Genomic DNA, 18,487 nt, shown 5'->3' with positions numbered 1-18,487 from the left:
CTGAAAAAAAACCGCGAAGTGGTTTGATGATTGATGACATTCGATTTGATGCAGCCCCTTAACACTTAGCATATATACACGATTCGGGGCCTCCCTTAGCTCAGTCGGTAAAGGCGCAGCTACAAAGCAAGACCATGCTGGAGATGGCTGGGTTCAATTCCCGGTCCCGGTCTAGGAATTTTCCGGGTTGGAAAATTTCTCGACTTCCCTGGGCATAGAAGTATGATTAGACTTGCCATACAATTATACCAATGCAAAAATGGTACAGGCATCGAAAGCTCTCAATTAATAACTGTGGAAGTGCATCTGGAACACTAGGTTGAGAGCACGCAATAAGCTAATATGCGATATGCAATAAGCTTGAAATGCGAAGAAGAAGTAACATCGAAAAATATTTTGATCGGAAGGTGATTACGTCGAAAAGCAATTTGACTGGTAAATAAATTTGAAAATGGGATGTGATCCATAGGCGTAGGTAGAGGGGGCAGGGGGCAATTCCCCCCCCCCTAAACCCACCAACACAAAGGCATTCGGCGAAATAGCATTCGGCCAAATTTCGCCCCTCCCTAGCTCGAAACCTGGCTACGCTCATGATGTGATCCTATATTCGGGCAGTGTTAAGTGTAATAGGAGGAGCATCGATTGACACTGATAGCTCGACTTTGTTTGCCTTTGTTACTATCGACGTAATGAAAATTTACTCTTGAAATGTTTGTGCCAATAGTTTTTCCACAATAAATGCAATAGGGTCACAATTTTTTCGACGCTTTTGTCACATTCTGCTCCATTTATGATTATTTAGAGTAAATAAATGCATTTTATACATTTGTTGATGATTAAATGGGTTTGGGACACGACTCGAACGTTTGCCCCATAAATGCAACTTCAGCTTCCTTCTGACATATCAAAAGTCTGGTACTCCTAAAATCATCTACAAGAAAAAAGCAAAAAGGCCGCCAAATAAAATTACCCATTCACTATTGAATTTTACATGTTGTATGCCCCCAAAGTAGGTACAAATGTTATAATTTATCATTCCGAAACACACTTTTGCCTATAATTCTTTGAAAACACCGAGGAAAACATCACCAATTTTTGTAATTTTTTTGGGGGAAAGTCTGGATCTAAAAGTACCCTTAAAGACCTTCTAAACAAGTGCCAAAACATTTATTTTGCACAGACGTCGAAAACCTCAAAACGAACTTTTGCCCCACCTTACTCTAAGCAATTAAAAAATAAATGTCTACCTACCTGGAAATTTTACGTTGAAATCCCTGAACAACCTGGAAAAGTCAAGGAATTGACCCAAGAGTATTAAAGTGACTATAATTTTAAAAAAATCTCAAGAAATTCAATTTAGCAAAAAGAGTGGACACAAGCAAATACTGCATTGGAATTCGGCAGGACATCGCAGCAAAGGCAAGCCATTGGGTTCGACAACAAATCGCGCACGATGGAAATCTTACACCGTTGGTCTCATGCAAAAAGCTGTCGTGATCAGAGCTTAAAATTATTGACTGCCTAGGCTGATTGTGAATGCACTGCACTATTCAATCCATTGCTCTGTGCAGACCGTTTGTACCAAACGGTAAAGGACGATTCAATGAAAGAGCCAACAAAAACATTCAGTCACTCACGAGCAGGCGACGCACACCGCTTGCATTCACTCACACAGCATGTAATTGAGTCATTTTTCCATAGAAAATGCACGCTCAGTCATTCAAAACAAATATTGGGTACCATCACGGCAGAATAAACGTGTTGACTGAGCTACTGACTGAGTGCTCGGCTGTCAGTGACTCGTTTACCTCTGAATCATTCAGACTCTCACGAGGCAGTGAATGATGAGGCAGATGGCAGTTCATATTCATATCAAAATGACTCAATGAACCTGACTGTTTTGCGCACTGGTCGTGATTTCGGTTGGACAAATGAAACGCACAGGCGCTTTACTTTTGATAAAATAAAATCATTATTCGCAGTACATTCACATTGAAGTAGGAATTTCCATTACGTATCACTGGCTTCTTCTGGGGTTGAGGGAGGGCTACAAAACGAAACGTATTCGTTTCACAAACTACTACACAGACACTCAATACGTAATACATTGCTTAAGCTTTCTTGACACGCGATGTCCACGTTTAGAACCTAAAATCTAAAATCACAATCGAGAGAACCCAGCATCTGCGTTTGCGGTTTTGTCAATACAATCTTCTTTTGCCCGTTTTAGGCTGTCCATCCTGTTGGTAATCTAACTTATTAGCTCGTTCTAAAATCAATCTCCCACTCGACTGCGTTCCGGCAAACGGCAGCAAATTTGCGGACGTGCTCTTGCACCAGTCTTCGGTTCACTTTTTCCCTGAAAGACGAAACGTTGGAGTGAATTTGAGAATGTCCATTCTCGGTTCGTGATCAACCAAACTTACTTGAGTACTTTTTTGATGAACAGCTCCTTGTCGTACTGACTAACGAACAACGTTGGAAAGTTTGGTTTCTCTAGAACTTTGATCCACCGGGGGAAGTCGCTCGGATACTTATAGTTGAGAGCGAGGAAGATGTCTGCAAACACATCCACGTGGGCACGTGGTGTATAGCCGCCTAAGGATTAAATTTATTAATGGAACATTTAACACACAAAAAACGGGTTTCGGCACTATATAGGTAAATCTTACCAAGACAGAGGAAAGTGTTGCTTAGAAGATTTTCCCCCTGGGCCACGACCGCACTCATCATCAGGGGACAGTTGCGTGACTCTTTGATAAATATCGATAGAAATCCAACACTTTTCTTGATAGGGCCCGTCTCCGGTAGCATCATACTTTTCATAGCTACAAGGTTTGAAAGGTATGCGTTTGTTAAGAAAAGATATTAAAAATATAGAAGAATGAGGGAACTCACCATATTCTATTAATCTCGTACAATCTGCTTGTGTTTCACCATAGCATTTGGACATTTTCTTGGTGATACGCGTGTTGAACAAGAAGAAGGTTTCTATCAAATCCGCAACGTCAGATAGCTTTTGTTGTTCATCGTATTGCTGCAAGTAGAAGTGTGGCGAATAATTTCTACTTGATTTAAATCTAATGATAATCATTGATAATTAGTACCTAATCACAGACAAACAGACATAACACTCGAAAGTTGTTCATCGAACAAGCATTTAACGGTCAATTTAAAAGTATCGTAGTTGGTAGTATCGCCACCTGTCGTGGTGCATAACTAATTCCCTTGCGCATGACGTTTACACTCTACCGCCATCTGGTCAGTGTACACGGAGAAAAAATACTACCGAAAATTTGATTTCTTTTTACTTAATTTTGAGTTGAGTCTCTCACCTGCACTCGTTAGTTGTCAAAAAAGGAACGAGAGTATCGACCAAACGATATATAGTTTAGCCCAATAATTTACTTTTGAGTAAATTGCATATTCTCAAATTAACGTGAATTAAACTTTTGTTTCACTCCACTGCGTCCTAGCAAGAAGTACGGTCGACTTGATTTGCGCTCCGCTATTTTGGAATTTTTTTCGCTATTCGCTTGATTTAAATTATTAGTTTTTTGTCACTTAGTGTTTCCTGACATGGTTCCCAGCTAAATAATTAACTAAAAGTGAGTTTTTTCCGGTTTCTTATCCAAAAAAAACTCACTTTTAGTTAATTATTTAGCTGGGAACCATGTCAGGAAACACTAAGTGAGAAAAAACTGATAATTTAAATCAAGCGAATAGCGAAAAAATTTCCAAAATAGCGTGTGTTTTCGGCATCATCTGAGGGGAAATTGTTCAATTGCGATTGGCAATTCGCCTACCAATTTGCGCACCATCGGTGCGTGGTCACGCATACCTTCATACGCATCATCGTCATCGAGTGTCAGCATCTGCCTCCGCATTTACACCGCTCATCTGTCATCGTGTGTTCAGTTGAGTGCCGACCCTCACATAAGCACACTACAACGAAGACCACCCACACGCGGATCGAAAATCGTTCGCGCATTACTCCGCTGCTGCCGGTTTTTTTTTATAATGCGTTTAATTTTCCAGCTTCATTTGCCGTAGCTTTGCGGAGCCGATATTCATTGTTTAGATACAAAATTTCTTAAAACTAGCGTTAGTAAAGCGGGGGCCGATTACTCGCGGCTATCTCGAGGTTAGGGGTAACAAATTGTAACAAATGGATGGCAGGGTAGGGATTGGGAACACAAGGTTTCGAGAGCAATGTGCTCTTGATCTCGAACTAAGCGACCAACTGATGAAAAAGACAAACATGGGGGTACACCGATGGGCAGCTAACAACTTGGGGGAACACAAGATGACACTAACTACTAAATCCTCAGATCTATCCGTTTTAAAAACACATAAATTCTCGATAAACATTTCAAAAGGTCCTATCTGCATTGATCGATTCTCTTCATCGACTTTCTCTTTCGTCAATAACTCAGCTGCACAACCTTTTCCTGTTGTATTTGACGTTTTGGACGCTAGATAAGAACTTCCTTTATCAAACTATGTGGTAGAATTAGCGCAAAATCTGTTTGCATAGCAGTGGTTATGAAAAGAAAAAGTCGATGAAGAGAATCAATCAAAGCAGATAGGACCATTTGAAATGTTCATCGAGAATTAAATTGCAATAGTCGAGATCTCGGCTCGCCAAGATGTCTCTAAGGGGCCACATAGGTTGTTTTCCTCGGGCCCTGAGGGATGCGGATAACTCGGATCTGGCAACACCATGGAGGGTGCACAGACAAACAGACATACCACTCGCAAGTTGTTCTTCGAACAAGCATTTAACGGTCAATTTAAAAGTATCATAGTTGGTAGTACCGCCACCTGTGGCGCGCATAGTCAATGCCCTTGCGTTTGACGTTTGCACACTACCGCCATCTGTTCAGCGTACTACCCACCACAGTGTACTCAACAGATGGCGGTAATGTTTTAGCGACGATGTTTTACAGTGAGAAATATTCAATGTGTTATGTCTGTTTGTCTGTGGAGGGTGCATGACCAAAGCACGTGGTCGATATCGTGATAGCCACTACCACAAGCGCACAAATTGCTGCCTGCGAGCCCGATTCGGAATAAATGCGAGTCTAACGAGTAGTGATTGGACATGAGCCTTGACATGACACGTATAAAGTCACGTCTCATGTCCAATCCCTGAACCACGGCTTGTTCGATACCTGTGGGAGAATAGAATGTAAACATCTTCTCAGATCACTCTCATTCCATTTTTGTTGCCAGTTGGTGAGGACGTGCTGACGGGTAATTGAGAAAAATTCCGCCAAGGCGATTTGTCGATCAAAAATATCGCCTTCCATAGCGCCTACCTTAGCTAGCGAGCCCGCTTTCTCATTACCCGGAATTGAGCAATGAGATGGGACCCAAACTAAGGTGATAGTATAGGAGCAGTTAGATAAAGTACTCAATTTAGCTCGGATTTCGGTTAGGAAATACGAGGAGTGCTTCATCGAATAGCTTCCAACGAGCTAAGGCTATCTGTAAAAATAAAATAGTGATCAGATGGTAGTGAGGCAATTTGCTCAACTGCATAGAATATGGTCCGCTGCTGCTGTTTAAACGCTCGGTGGTAGTAGCACCGATAAACCGACATTACACTTAATTCTGTCTTATGCCCGAAAATCGTAAATGGCCGATTTAAATGTGCAGTGATCCGAACTGTCAAAACCATAGCATTTTTTTATCTAGATAAAAATTTATCCAGAATAGATCAGACACGAACCAATCCATAACTTTTGCATGCGGGTTCATGGCTTAGCTAAATATTTCCAACGAACACGGAGCCAACATCTGGTGCTTTGGTCAAAAAAATTATTGTTTTTGCTTGGTCATTCATGTCGGTTTGTCAGTGGTAGTAGTATAGGATTATCAGATAAGTTTTTGTTCTTGTTTCTTTCGTTGTCGGAAGACGACACCACTTTGCCACGTGATGGCAAGAAGGGTCGAACACGTACGTCATCTCAGAAAACAGAAAATGACATCCCTGGATCGTCGTCTCAGTCTGGCAAAGTACAGACTCAGAAAAACTCCGGATCGCGAGCCTATCCAGATAACTCGACTGGCCCATATGTTGTCTACTTTCAGCCCAAAAACAAGCCTTTGAATGTAATGCAAATTACTAATGATCTGACGAAGCGATACTCGACCGTGACCGAAATCACGAAGGCACAATAAACTTTGTGTTATCGTTTCTAACCTGAAGCCTCGCCTGGAGCAGGCTAACGAGATTGCTGCCTCCCAGCTCTTCACACTCGAGTATAGATTTTAAATCCCAGCTCGTGGTCACCGTGCAGCTACTGTACTAAAATGCGTATACTGCAAAGGATCTCCTCCTCATGGTCTCTCGTCGTGCTTGGTGTACAAACAACGCGGGAAGAAATTAAAACGCTCACTTAAGGAACGTTCCCAGTCTTTTGCAGAAATGCTTAAGACGGCCACGCCATCGACCAACGACAAAAATCCCTTTTCTTTTTTGTCAGATGACGAGACTGACTCTGACTTGGCTGAGGAGGGAACTTCTTCCAGTTTTCCGGAAGGTTCTGCACGGAAACGAAAACGCATTCGTTCGTAGAAAGTTGCAAATCAAGAACCACAAATCAGCTTGCTCAAATCAAGGAGTGGTGGGAAAAAAGGAGACTTCTACTCCTCCTGGATTCTGCAGAATTGACTATACCCGGGATTTTCCACCTCTCCCGGGGACATCGAAAACCCCCGATACCCCAATTTTCAGAACAGAAGCCCTTTCTTCATCGGGGCTGTTCTCATTTGATGACATTGTGCACGATATCCTCAAGTATCTCGATATTTCTGATCCTCTGAAAAGCATTTGTTGATAATAATAATCGATAATTTGCGCAGAAGCGCCCATTGCTCTAAATATGATATCGCCCAATGCACAATGAATAAAACGAGTCGAGTTGTTGTGAACGAGAAAAACAAACGTGCTTTTTATTAGCCCTAGTTTCACTCCCGAATTCCCGAGTATTGTAAACATTTTTGGTCCTAATTTCGAACCGGATTACCCCCGGGAGTGTTCTCCGCGCGTAGTGGCCGGAAAAAGTTGAGAAGATCGTATTGATCCTGCGGGAAATGCGATTTCGTGCTCGCGCATGGCAAAGAGCTGCATCCGGACGCGATTTTCATTGTGTTTGAGGTTCCTAACCTCAATTCGTTCGCTTCCACAACGAGTGTGGAACGCATCGACTTTCGCGGAAGTCCGGTCTGTGGCAGAGTGAGAAGAAGCACCGACTTCCGTGAAAGCCGGTCGGACATTTTGTGTGAGTGAAAAAGCACCACCCTCCGTGGGACTGGTCGAACATTAGTGAGAGAAAGGCACCGGTCGGACTGGAAGCCGGTCGAACAGAGTGAGAAGTGAGAAGCTTGCACCGCTCGAAGCGCGGTCGAAGTGAGAAGAAAAAGTGTAAACAAAGTGAGCTGAGATGACCGAAGAAAATGAATTTTTGTATACACCGGTGGGAAGAGGTAGAGGAGGTGTTCTACATTCCCCGGTGGACGAGCAGAAGAAGAAACAAGAGCAACGTCGGCAGCAATCGGTGGCGGAAATGAAGATACAAGCTCTGATGGCTAGACGGGACGCCGTGGTTGCGAAGCTCCAGCGTGTAAAGGATATGTTGGGCCAGGCTGCGAACAACAGTGTTTACCATTTGGAAACGTATTTGCGACGTGTGGATTCGTGCTATGACGAATATAACACCATCCAGAACGAGGTGTACTCGGAGTTTCCCGACCAACGATTGCAGCAAGAGGAGTATTTCATCGAATTTGAAATCGGCTACGAGGAGCTACGAGTTGAACTTTGCCAGGCAATCGAAGGCCTACGGAAGCAGAACGATCCCACTAAGCAGGCAGTAGCAGAAATCGTCCAACCTTATCAGCAACCAAACGTTGTGAACCATGTACCCGGATTGCCAAACGTGCCCCTACCGGTTTTCGACGGAGCGTACGAGAAGTGGTACCGCTTCAAACAGCTGTTTGAGGATCTCATGCAAAAGCATCCTCTACTCTCGGATGCTACAAAGCTGCACTATCTGCAGCAGTGCCTGAAAGGGAAGGCAGAGAGCGTATTGAGTGACCAGATCGTCAACGAGAACAACTTTCAGATTGCCTGGAATGTTCTTGAGGAGCGCTTTGAAAATAAAAGGACCATTATCGACGTGCATGTTGGAGGATTGCTGAATTTGCGGAAGATGTCGAGGGAAAGTTCTGTCGAACTACGGCAGCTGGTCGACGATTGCAATCGGAACGTAGAGGCACTGAAATTTCATGCTCTACCGATGGAAGGAATGTCAGAACAACTTGTGATTTCACTCCTAACCTCCAAACTCGACAATGCGACCGTGGCCTTGTGGGAGAACAGCGTGAAACCGAAGGAACTTCCGAAATATAAGGAGACCCTTGAGTTCCTACAAAATCGTAGCTTCGTCCTTGAGCGTTGTGAGACGAAATTTAAGTGCAAGATGCTGGAATCGAGTAAGCCGAGGTCTCTGGTACCTGTAGCGAAACCCATGCAGAAGGTTCATGCAGTTCATCAAGCTGCTGATGATGAGTGTTCCATTTGCGACGGTTCCCATATTGCGATCAAGTGCGAAGTGTTGAAGCAGATGTCAATGTCCGATAGGATGACGAAGGTAAAGGAGCGGCATTTGTGTTTCAATTGCCTGAAACGTGGCCATCGAGTTGGACAATGCAAATCACGAGCCTGCACAGTTAGTGGATGCGGAAAGAGACATCACACTCTATTGCATTTTGAGGATGTTTCGTCGGAGCAACCGGTTCCTATTAGAACGGCGGTTGACCAGAAAGAGGCTCCACAGTCAGAACGCAGTGTCACGTCGAGTCCTGTTAGTTCCAACGTCAGCACAGTGATGTCGTCGCAAAGAGTCTGTGAGAAGCAAGTGCTGCTTTCAACAGCGATTGTAGAGCTACAAGATTCCAGTGGATCGTATCATCTGTGCCGTGCATTGTTGGACTCCGGCTCTCAGTCCAATTTTCTCACCGAGAGCATCGTCCGTCAACTACGACTGCAGCGTGAACGAGTTCGAGCTCCTGTAATTGGAATAAGTGGAGATAAGCGTGTTGTAACGCACCAAGCTGTTGCACGAGTGAAGTCAATGCAGCAGGATTCATCCTGGGCTCTCGAATTTCTGGTGGTTAAACAAGTTACTGGTTGCCTACCCTCTCGGAAGTTTGACGTTTCCCAGTGGCATATTTCTTCGGAAGTGTGTCTCGCAGATCCAAGATTCAACGTTCCAGCAAGGGTGGATATGCTCATAGGAGCTGAACTGTTTTTCGAGCTGCTGCTGACGGAGCGTCTGAAGGTCAAGGATTGTCAAGCTGTGCTGTGGAACACCAAGCTAGGATGGATCGTGAGCGGTGCATTTACGAGCATTCAGCGTACAGTAGCGGTATCCAATATAGCTCGCCTGGAATCATCGGAGTCGAATCTGGAAAAGTTGGTGCAGCGATTTTGGGATCAGGAGGAAGTCATGGAATCAGCGCAAGGCAACATGGAAGATCAGCAATGTTTGGAGCATTTCGCCAAGACCCACCGACGTGAAGAAGGCCGTTTCGTAGTGCGACTACCTTTTCGGGACAACTTGGATCAGCTTGGAGAATCACGTGCCATGGCGGAAAGGCGGTTCTATCAGTTAGAGAAGAAGCTGAACTTGAACGCCGACCTCAAGCAGCAGTATTCCGCCTTTATACGCGAGTATATAAGTTTGGGACACTGCGTCAAAGTCGAAGACATCGGTAGCACTGGATTCTACATACCACATCATGCTATCGTGAAGCCCTCGAGTTCGACAACCAAATTGCGTGTAGTCTTCGATGCGTCGGCACGATCGGATACCAACGTCTCTTTGAACGACGTGCTGATGATCGGACCTGCGATTCAAGATACCATAGCAGCGATAGTGCTACGTTCCCGGAAGTACAAGTTTCTGTTCTCTGCGGACGTGATCAAGATGTTTCGGCAGGTGCGGATGGATGATAGAGATACGTGCTATTTGAAGGTGTTGTATCGAGAAGATCCACAGGCAAAGCTGGATGTTTTCGAGTTGAAGACCGTGACATACGGCACGTCATGTGCACCGTTCTGTGCGACCGCTTGCCTGAGGCAGCTCGCCATAGACGAAGAAGAGGAGTTCCCGCTTGGAGCCCGAGTGGCGAAAAAGGATTTTTATATGGACGACGTAATAACCGGAGCAGACAGTCTTGAAGAAGCATTGGAGTGCCAGTCGCAGCTCATTGCACTACTGCAACGGGGAGGCTTTGAGCTCCACAAGTGGTGCGCAAATGCTCCTGAACTGCTGCAACGTATTCCGGAGAAGCACAGGGAGCAGCAAGTAAGAATTGAAGACCAAGAGTTCAACGATGTAATAAAGACCCTGGGACTCCTGTGGGATCCGTCGGCTGACGTGTTCCTCTTTCGGATGCAGAGCAACAGTGAATTTCCAGAAAACTACACGAAGCGGATCGTACTGTCAGATACTGCGAAGATATTTGACCCCCTTGGTCTACTGGAGCCGGTCACGGTATTAGCGAAGCTTTTCATTCAGCAGCTGTGGTCGTTGGAGTTGAATTGGGATGATCCCCTTCCTACTGAGCTAGAGGCAGCATGGAGGCGGTTCAAGGATCAACTGCAGCAAATCAACGAGATCAGAGTCCCCCGCAGAATAGTAGCAGCTGATGCCAAATCGTTCGAGGTGCACGGGTTCTCGGATGCTAGTAAGAAGGCTTATGGAGCTTGTGTGTACTTGCGGAGCTTGAAAAGCGGCGGTACCTCTGAAATCCATCTACTCAGCAGCAAGACTCGTGTAACCCCATTGCCTACTAAACCTGGGAGCAAAAAAGCAAGAAGGCCCTATACTGCACCAAGAGCTGAGCTATGCGGCGCCCTCCTGTTGTCACGGCTTGTGACGAGTGTGTTGAAGGCTATCGATATGGAGGTCGATAAGGTAGTTTTGTGGTGTGACTCCCAAATCGTCTTGTGTTGGCTCAATAAGTCGCATGCCAGTCTGGAAGTCTTCGTAGGCAGCAGAGTTCGAGAGATTAATCAATTGACGCATGAGTACGAGTGGCGCTACGTCAGCACGAACCACAATCCCGCTGATTTGGCTTCCCGAGGAGTTACACCATCGGATCTACAGCATTCGAACCTCTGGTGGAACGGTCCTGTGATGCTCCAGCGGAATGAAGATTGTTACGTGCCTCCCGAACCACCCACATTCAGCCACGAGGAACTGGAGTTGAAGAGTCCCATTTATTGCGAAGTAGTCGTCTGCACTGAACCGTACGAGCTGCTAACAAGGTACAGCAGCTTCAGAAGACTGCAGAGAGTTGTTGCCTACCTGTACCGATTCGCAAACAACTGCCGGATGAAGGAGAAGGTCCAACGAACAACTGGGCCTCTTAAGGTGTCTGAACTGCGAAGTGCTACGTCGAAGATCATCTGGAAGATACAGCGGGAAGAGTTTGCCGATGAACTAAGCATGCTGCAGAATAACAAGACAAAGAAGAGTAAGCTGCTACAATTAGCACCGTTTCTTGACACCGACGGTTTGCTGAGAGTTGGTGGTCGACTGAAGCATGCAAAGGTTCCGTTTCAACGAAAACATCAGCTACTGCTTCCATCCGGTCATCATGTCACGAGAATACTGATTGAGTCGCTGCATAAGGAACATTTGCACGTGGGACAGCAAGGACTGCTCGCCATCGTTCGGCACCGTTACTGGCCGATTAGAGGTAAGAACGTTGTGCGTCAAGTTGTGAAGAGGTGTGTGCGATGTTTCAGGATGAAGCCTCCAGAAATTCAGCAGTTCATGGGAAACTTGCCGGATTACCGTGTTACGCCCGCTCCGGCATTTGCTAGAACCGGAATTGATTATGCAGGTCCCATTTACATCAAGCAAGGTCGTCGCCAGAGTCGCGTGAAGGCATATGTCGCGCTCTTCGTTTGTATGTGCACAAAGGCCGTACATTTGGAGGTGGCCTCTGACCTTACAACAGAAGCATTTCTGGCTGTCTTGCAGCGGTTTGTCGGCAGGAGAGGTACACCCGAGCAGCTTCATTCGGATAACGCTACAAATTTCCGTGGAGCCAAGTCCGAGTTGGGAGAGCTGTACGAACTTTTTAAAGCGCAGCAGACTACCATGAAAATCAACCAATTCTGTGAGGTGAGAGAGATACAGTGGTCTTTCATTCCGCCCCGCTCTCCGAACTTCGGCGGGATCTGGGAGGCTGGAGTGAAGGCAGCCAAATCATTACTGAAGAAGGTGCTATGCGAAACATCGTTGACGTACGAAGAGTTAACAACAGTGGTCGTACAGATTGAGGCCATACTCAATTCGCGGCCGATGACTCAGTTGACGAGCGATCCGAATGATTTGACTGCATTGACCCCAGCTCACTTTTTGGTGGGCCGCGAGCTCACTGCGCCTCCTGAACCGAGCTATGATGAAGTTAGAGTTTCGTCGCTATCCCGTTGGCAGTATCTCCGAAGGCAGAAGCAGGTGTTTTGGGCGAGATGGTCATCGGAATACCTCAATGAACTTCAGCCTAGAGGTAAATGGTACAAGGAGAAGTTGATCATCAAACCGGGAATGCTGGTGGTCTTGCGAGAGGAGAACATGGCACCGCAGCAATGGCGAATGGGTCGGATTGTGCAGACTCACCCCGGCTCAGACAACATCGTTCGAGTAGTCAGCATACAGACAGCAAACGGCGAAGTGAAGAGAGCGATTGGAAGGATCGCCGTTTTGCCTATTGAAGACAGCTCCATCTAGGGGTTTGGTTGGACACTGCGTGCCAACTGGGGGGAAGATGTTGATAATAATAATCGATAATTTGCGCAGAAGCGCCCATTGCTCTAAATATGATATCGCCCAATGCACAATGAATAAAACGAGTCGAGTTGTTGTGAACGAGAAAAACAAACGTGCTTTTTATTAGCCCTAGTTTCACTCCCGAATTCCCGAGTATTGTAAACAGCATTGTTCTGGCAATGCTTCCTACTGTGAAGACCCTCTTGAAGCAATTGACATTGAAGTGGCCCCTACTTGCAGCAGTACTACTAGGGAAAGTGCCGCAGTTTTAGTGTAATCGAGCAAAAACAAAAAATGTCCATACATTCTCAGATTCAAAACTACCAAGACCATACATTTCAAGGTGGCTTCCTACATGTAGAAGTGGCTTCCATCGGCTAATTAGACTTTTTTCCTTTTTTTAAATTATAATCCGAATTATTTTGAAATTTTGCTAAACATTCACCTTAAACTCTTCGCATTGTCAAAGCGTAAGGTGGGTAGATCACCTTTTCGTGGTACGTTACGGAATGTAAGATCTACAACCGATTCCTAGTCCTGACTACTTCAAACTAGGGGAACAGGATTTTTCAGTAATCCAAGGAACACATCTTAGTCCTTGTTACTTTTTATGCCTTGTTGATAGTGACAAGACTCGGCTTTGCCCATCGAGGATGATCTTGAAACAAGGAAAAAATGAGTTAGTTAGTCTTCATCTATGTGATTCCTAATCTTCTATTCGTTGATCTCTAGTTTGAAGTGGTTAAGACTAGGGTTCTGATGCATGGTCATTATCGGTGTCATTCTTTAATTTTGTTGCTAAGGAATCCAATTTTGACTGACAAAGGGGCGCGCCTTTGGAGGGTGTTCCAACACTCCGAAGGGCATAAATAGCGGAACCTTTCAATTAGAGTCGGATCCTTGCGATAAATGCAAGAATGACAACTGTAAAAAAATCGAATACTTTATCATTTTTCAATAGTGATGGAGTAATACGACATGCACTAAACTAAAGACACGGGATATACTACAATAGACCAAATTACTGGTCGCAGTGGTGTTAGGTCCCGAACAGAGGAAAGCGTTTTTTTTTACTAAAATACCCGTAAAATCATGCCTCGAACTCCCGTAGATTTTTTTTTTTTAGTTTCCTCGGAATGCTCCAAGAATTTTCTTCATGTTTTTTTTTGGGATTCTGCTCAGAACTACCTGGCACTACCAACTATCATAGATTTAAATTGACCGTTAAATGCGTGTTCAATGAGAGCTCGAAACAAAGTACAATAACGTGTGAACTCATTTTTGGCGTTCATTCAGACGATTCGAGCATTTCCAGCTTACTCGTACTGGTGGTCATTGCTTAAGCCAATTGCGCCAGTAACAATTATGTTTAAATTTGTATGATTTGTATGGATCACTCTTTGGAGCATCGTTCAATACTTTTTTTTTATATAAAAAGCTAACGTTAAGTACAATTACATTTTCAGTTAATCCAGTCGCTCACTCACCTGCATTTGTCCAAAGTTGTATTCCATGATAGCAGTAAACAGTTGTTTCATACTTCCCTTGCTCTCGGGATCATTGTAGAAAATGAGAATAAACTGAAAGTAATAAACCACCTGTAATTGATTGGCTAAGTCTATTAAACCATGCAAAACATTCTTACATTGCCGGCCATCTCGACAGCGGAAGGCGCACATTTGTTGGCAAAGATGAGCAATATCAGGCAGCACATGTCGTTCAGCAGTGGCTTGATGTCCTCCATCAAATTGGTAAGCGCTTGCTGCAGCGCTTTGCATAAGGTCTCTATGACGCTTTCGTCGTGCAGCCACATGGTGCATAAGGTTTTCAGAAGGACCATTGTTTTCTCCAAAATTAGCAGAATCGGTTGCACCGCTGGCGATTGCGTTTGTGGTGGTGGCTGGGCTCGTGCGATCGGAATGTCTTCCTCCTGGCCTGCTGGTTTCTTCGTGTTAAGAGACGAGAACAGTTTGGCAATCATTTCGAGTCGTAGAATGACTCTACCCTTGGCGGCATCGCTGGTGTTCTGATTTTGCACATTCATTTGGAGTTCTTCGAAGCAGGGCGAAACCATAAGATCGAGATAATGCAGGATGTTCTCGTACGAAATGACACTCATGATGTTGCCCACGGTGTACATTAGACGGATCATTTCCGAATTTTTCAAATGGTTTCCTTGGAGGGCAGCGCGGCATGCATCCAGCAGGGGCAGAGCAAATGGTGCCATTTCCTTTTGGCATTCGGAGGTAAGATCTTTAAGACCCAGAGTGGCTTGGGACGCTTGTGATGAACTGAGACCTCTGACAAGCAGCTCGATTGCCGCAGGGAGATACTTGGGATTATCGCTGATCCAATCGCTGTAGGCTCCCGCAGTTTCCAAAGCCATTCCAAGCAACTTTTCGCTGTATTTTTCGTAGGGAATTTCGTTTAATACTTTGAGCAATTTCACAATTTGTGGATACTCGGCATATTCTATTTTCTGTGCTATTGAACAGTACGCATGGATGGTCGCTTCTAACAGGGGCCAATTGTCGGTATTTTGCGGATCGAAATTGAGATACGCGATCGATTCATCCAAAGCTTCAGATAGGACATCCAGCATAAGATCGTTTAAGACGTCGTGGCAGGACAATAACGTGTCCCCAATGTCCTGTCTGTAGCATCGGAACGTTTCCAAGTCGTCGGAATTCCACTTGTGCAATGCTTTTTCATTTGGCAACTGGCTTTTCTTAATTAAAACTTTCACTATATGAACGTATACTGGTTTGATCGCTTCCCATCGTTTCACTTTCTTCTCATCGCTTGGCATGGAAAGTACCTCGTCTTGCAACAAGTACCAAAATTCCATTGCCAAAGTACTGCACGATTCATCCACCGGATAAGTTCCGGGTTTGTCCGTGCACTTTACCAATAGATCTACAGTTCTCCCGTATACTTTAACCAGCTCTTCGTCATCGGAAAGGATACCTGCGAAAATGACCGTAGAGTAGCACTCCAACGTCGAAAGAAATAGCGTGTAGATGACAAATGCGAGATTTTCGTTCTCATTGTTCTCCTTATATTCCACATCGAGGATAGGACTCAGCACATCCAAGAATAGGTGCATGTAACGAATGACAGTCGAGGAATACTTGTACCCGTTACTATGTTGAGAGCTCATTATTTTCTAAAACGAAAAACTCGTGTTAACAACTCCTAAGGATAATTTCCACACTCAAATACACACCACCAGAGCTTTTACGGCCGTTTCCGCGAGATCGCTATCTTCCTGGGAAAGACACCCATCATCTTTGGGTTCCTTCCAGTAGCAATAATGTACCAGCTTGAGCAGAACCTGCACCATTGTTTCGCACCCGTCCAACCGGATGTTCCCGTACTTGAGCCACGTTGCAAGACTTTTCGTGGCATTTATCAACCCGTTGGTTTCGCTCTCATCAATCCGACCACTGTTAAGCTTTTCACTGAGATAGTTAATCACCGTACCCGTAGCAAATTCTGCTTTCTTGTTCAGCTCCTCACGAACCATCGACCGCGGTATCCGGGTGTGAACGGATTCCGCCTCGTCTGGAATGCCTTCGAGTACCGACATCAGAATCTCCAGCTGTGTATTCTTGGACAAATTTCCGAGTTGCTCGTTCAAAAACATTCCCGTTACTTCCTCAATCACGGTTGGATGTTCCAGCATATGTACTATGAAAACACTCATCTGAAATTACAAACACAATCTCATTAAAACATCTTTTCAACCCAAACTATGCTCTCTCAACCCTACCGAGATGCACAACCGACACAGCACAATTTTGGGACCGTTACCAAAAAGCACTATACTTTCCAGCAGCTTCTGTTTGAACTCATTATGTGCCTCCTTCGGAACCTCAGCCCACTGTTTCGTGAGTTTCGAGTGAAGTGTGATGGCTCCGAAAAATTGAACTTCAGACGGTTTGTTTAGTTGCATCAATTCCCAACAGAAGGACCAAGCCTGAGGACTTTCCTGAATTTGCTGCAACCATTGGTGGGTGTCCTCCTGCTGACGATTTCCGCTTCTATAGAAGGCAAGAACTGCCTCTTCGATCGTGCGTACATCCATTTTGGTCAGGTCGCTTTTTTACAGCGATGGAGGATTCGGTCCGCTTGGTAGTAAACAATCCTTCTAAACTCCCTGGGGTAGCTGCCTTTGGCCAACACTATACAGCTTTCGCACAATCGGTATTATCTACTTGATATTCATTGAATCTTAAACATAAAATTTGTAACAAAAATAGAAAATATCCACGCAAGAAGCACGCACGAACGATATTTTTCTTTTCTTTTGTCAATCAAACGGGACCGAAAACTGACAGCTAACCGGCTGATTGCGATGGGGCAAAACGGGCAGTGAGGTTGTTCAAGTTTTCATGCACACACAAAAATATGACTCAACATAGATAGATTCAAATTTAACCATTTCAGGATAAAGAGATTTTTATGCAGTGGTTTGATTGGTTTGATACCGACAAAATCGGACGGTATCTTTATTTATGCGTTATTGTAAGCAGATTTATTAGAGTGTGGAAACGATGATGAAAAATAAATTACCTGTCGGAGGGTAAATAAAGGAAATCACATAATAAATGGAGCATAATGATTAAAGTTTAATTCGCAAATCTACAGTTTTGGCACCAGACACTCCTGGAAAATTTATTACTTTATGGTTTAATTACAAAGTAAATTGTGAAGCTCGTCGTGATAGGCACCATTTTTTATAGTTGTGGATGTTCCATATTTTGGTCCTTTGATAAAGGAAACCTGGGTACTGTGGAATCAACCGATTTTATTTTGCAACCCTTGAAAAATTACCTGAAAATTTTCTCAAGTGTAAAATTGTTTTTGATATTAAATATCAAAAACAATTTTACACTTGAGAAATTTTGAAAGAAATTTTCTCAGTTCATTCTCGCCAAAAACTTTTCACGCTAACTTTTGCTTACTCACCAGGTGAGTCGATCGTACTCACTTTCGTCCGATGTATCGAGTTGTCAAAAATTGAGTAAACGAGAAATGTCAAACCACAAACGAAGTGACAGACGACTAACTGGCGAAGAAATCAATTAAAATAATGTGGTTCGCTGTAATAGAATTTTCTTAGAAGCTTGTGCCATCAGCCACCAGATGGGATATTATTTTTGTTTTGATTTGAACATAGTTGATTTTGTGTGCAATATGATCTTTGACAGTGTGCAAAGAGTGTATCATTGGTATCATTTTGTCATTTTTTTATGCATTTCAGTTTGGAGTAGAGTGAAAGAGATAGAACCAAAACATTCTAGTACATTTAGTGTTGCCATGTGGTACAATCCATTAGTAGTGTTGCCACGTGTTAAAATCCAGTAGTAGTGGTGTTCCCGAATAGAAATTTACATTAGCCCAACGTTTGATTTTGATGTCTACATCAGCATCGAAATCAAACCCTAATAAACGGGTACCATACTCTAACTATATCATAGATAGTACGACCATCCCACATAAAGTTGGGATGATATCCCGAATTGGTGGTTACACTGAAACAAATCGACATGTACCGTTTATTGGATCCATCTTATAACATAGCAATGTCAGCATATTTATTCATTCTATGTGATGATTGATAGATT

General features: G+C 44.2%; 1 protein-coding gene across 1 annotated transcript; it reads right to left on the bottom strand.

Annotated features, from left to right (window-relative positions):
* Positions 1-1,948: 1,948 nt before the first annotated feature.
* On the bottom strand, positions 1,949-17,081 carry cdm (importin-13-like protein cdm). Its single transcript, XM_065217639.1, has 8 exons — positions 16,630-17,081; positions 16,084-16,563; positions 14,503-16,023; positions 14,345-14,437; positions 2,899-3,037; positions 2,673-2,828; positions 2,427-2,598; positions 1,949-2,359 (listed from the first exon to the last, which is right to left on the bottom strand). The coding sequence occupies exons 1-8, from the start codon at positions 16,942-16,944 to the stop codon at positions 2,260-2,262; spliced, it is 2,976 nt and encodes a 991-aa protein (XP_065073711.1). The 5' UTR covers positions 16,945-17,081; the 3' UTR covers positions 1,949-2,259.
* Between the last annotated feature and the right edge of the window lie 1,406 nt (positions 17,082-18,487).

The sequence above is a fragment of the Ochlerotatus camptorhynchus genome, unplaced genomic scaffold, assembly GCF_037179485.1.
Source record: "Ochlerotatus camptorhynchus isolate MF236.1 unplaced genomic scaffold, CSIRO-AGI_Acam_v1.1 ptg000078l, whole genome shotgun sequence".
NCBI lineage: Eukaryota > Metazoa > Arthropoda > Insecta > Diptera > Culicidae > Ochlerotatus > Ochlerotatus camptorhynchus.
The sequence above is the reverse complement of the archived record's forward strand: the minus strand, read 5'-3'. Positions and strand labels throughout refer to the sequence as shown.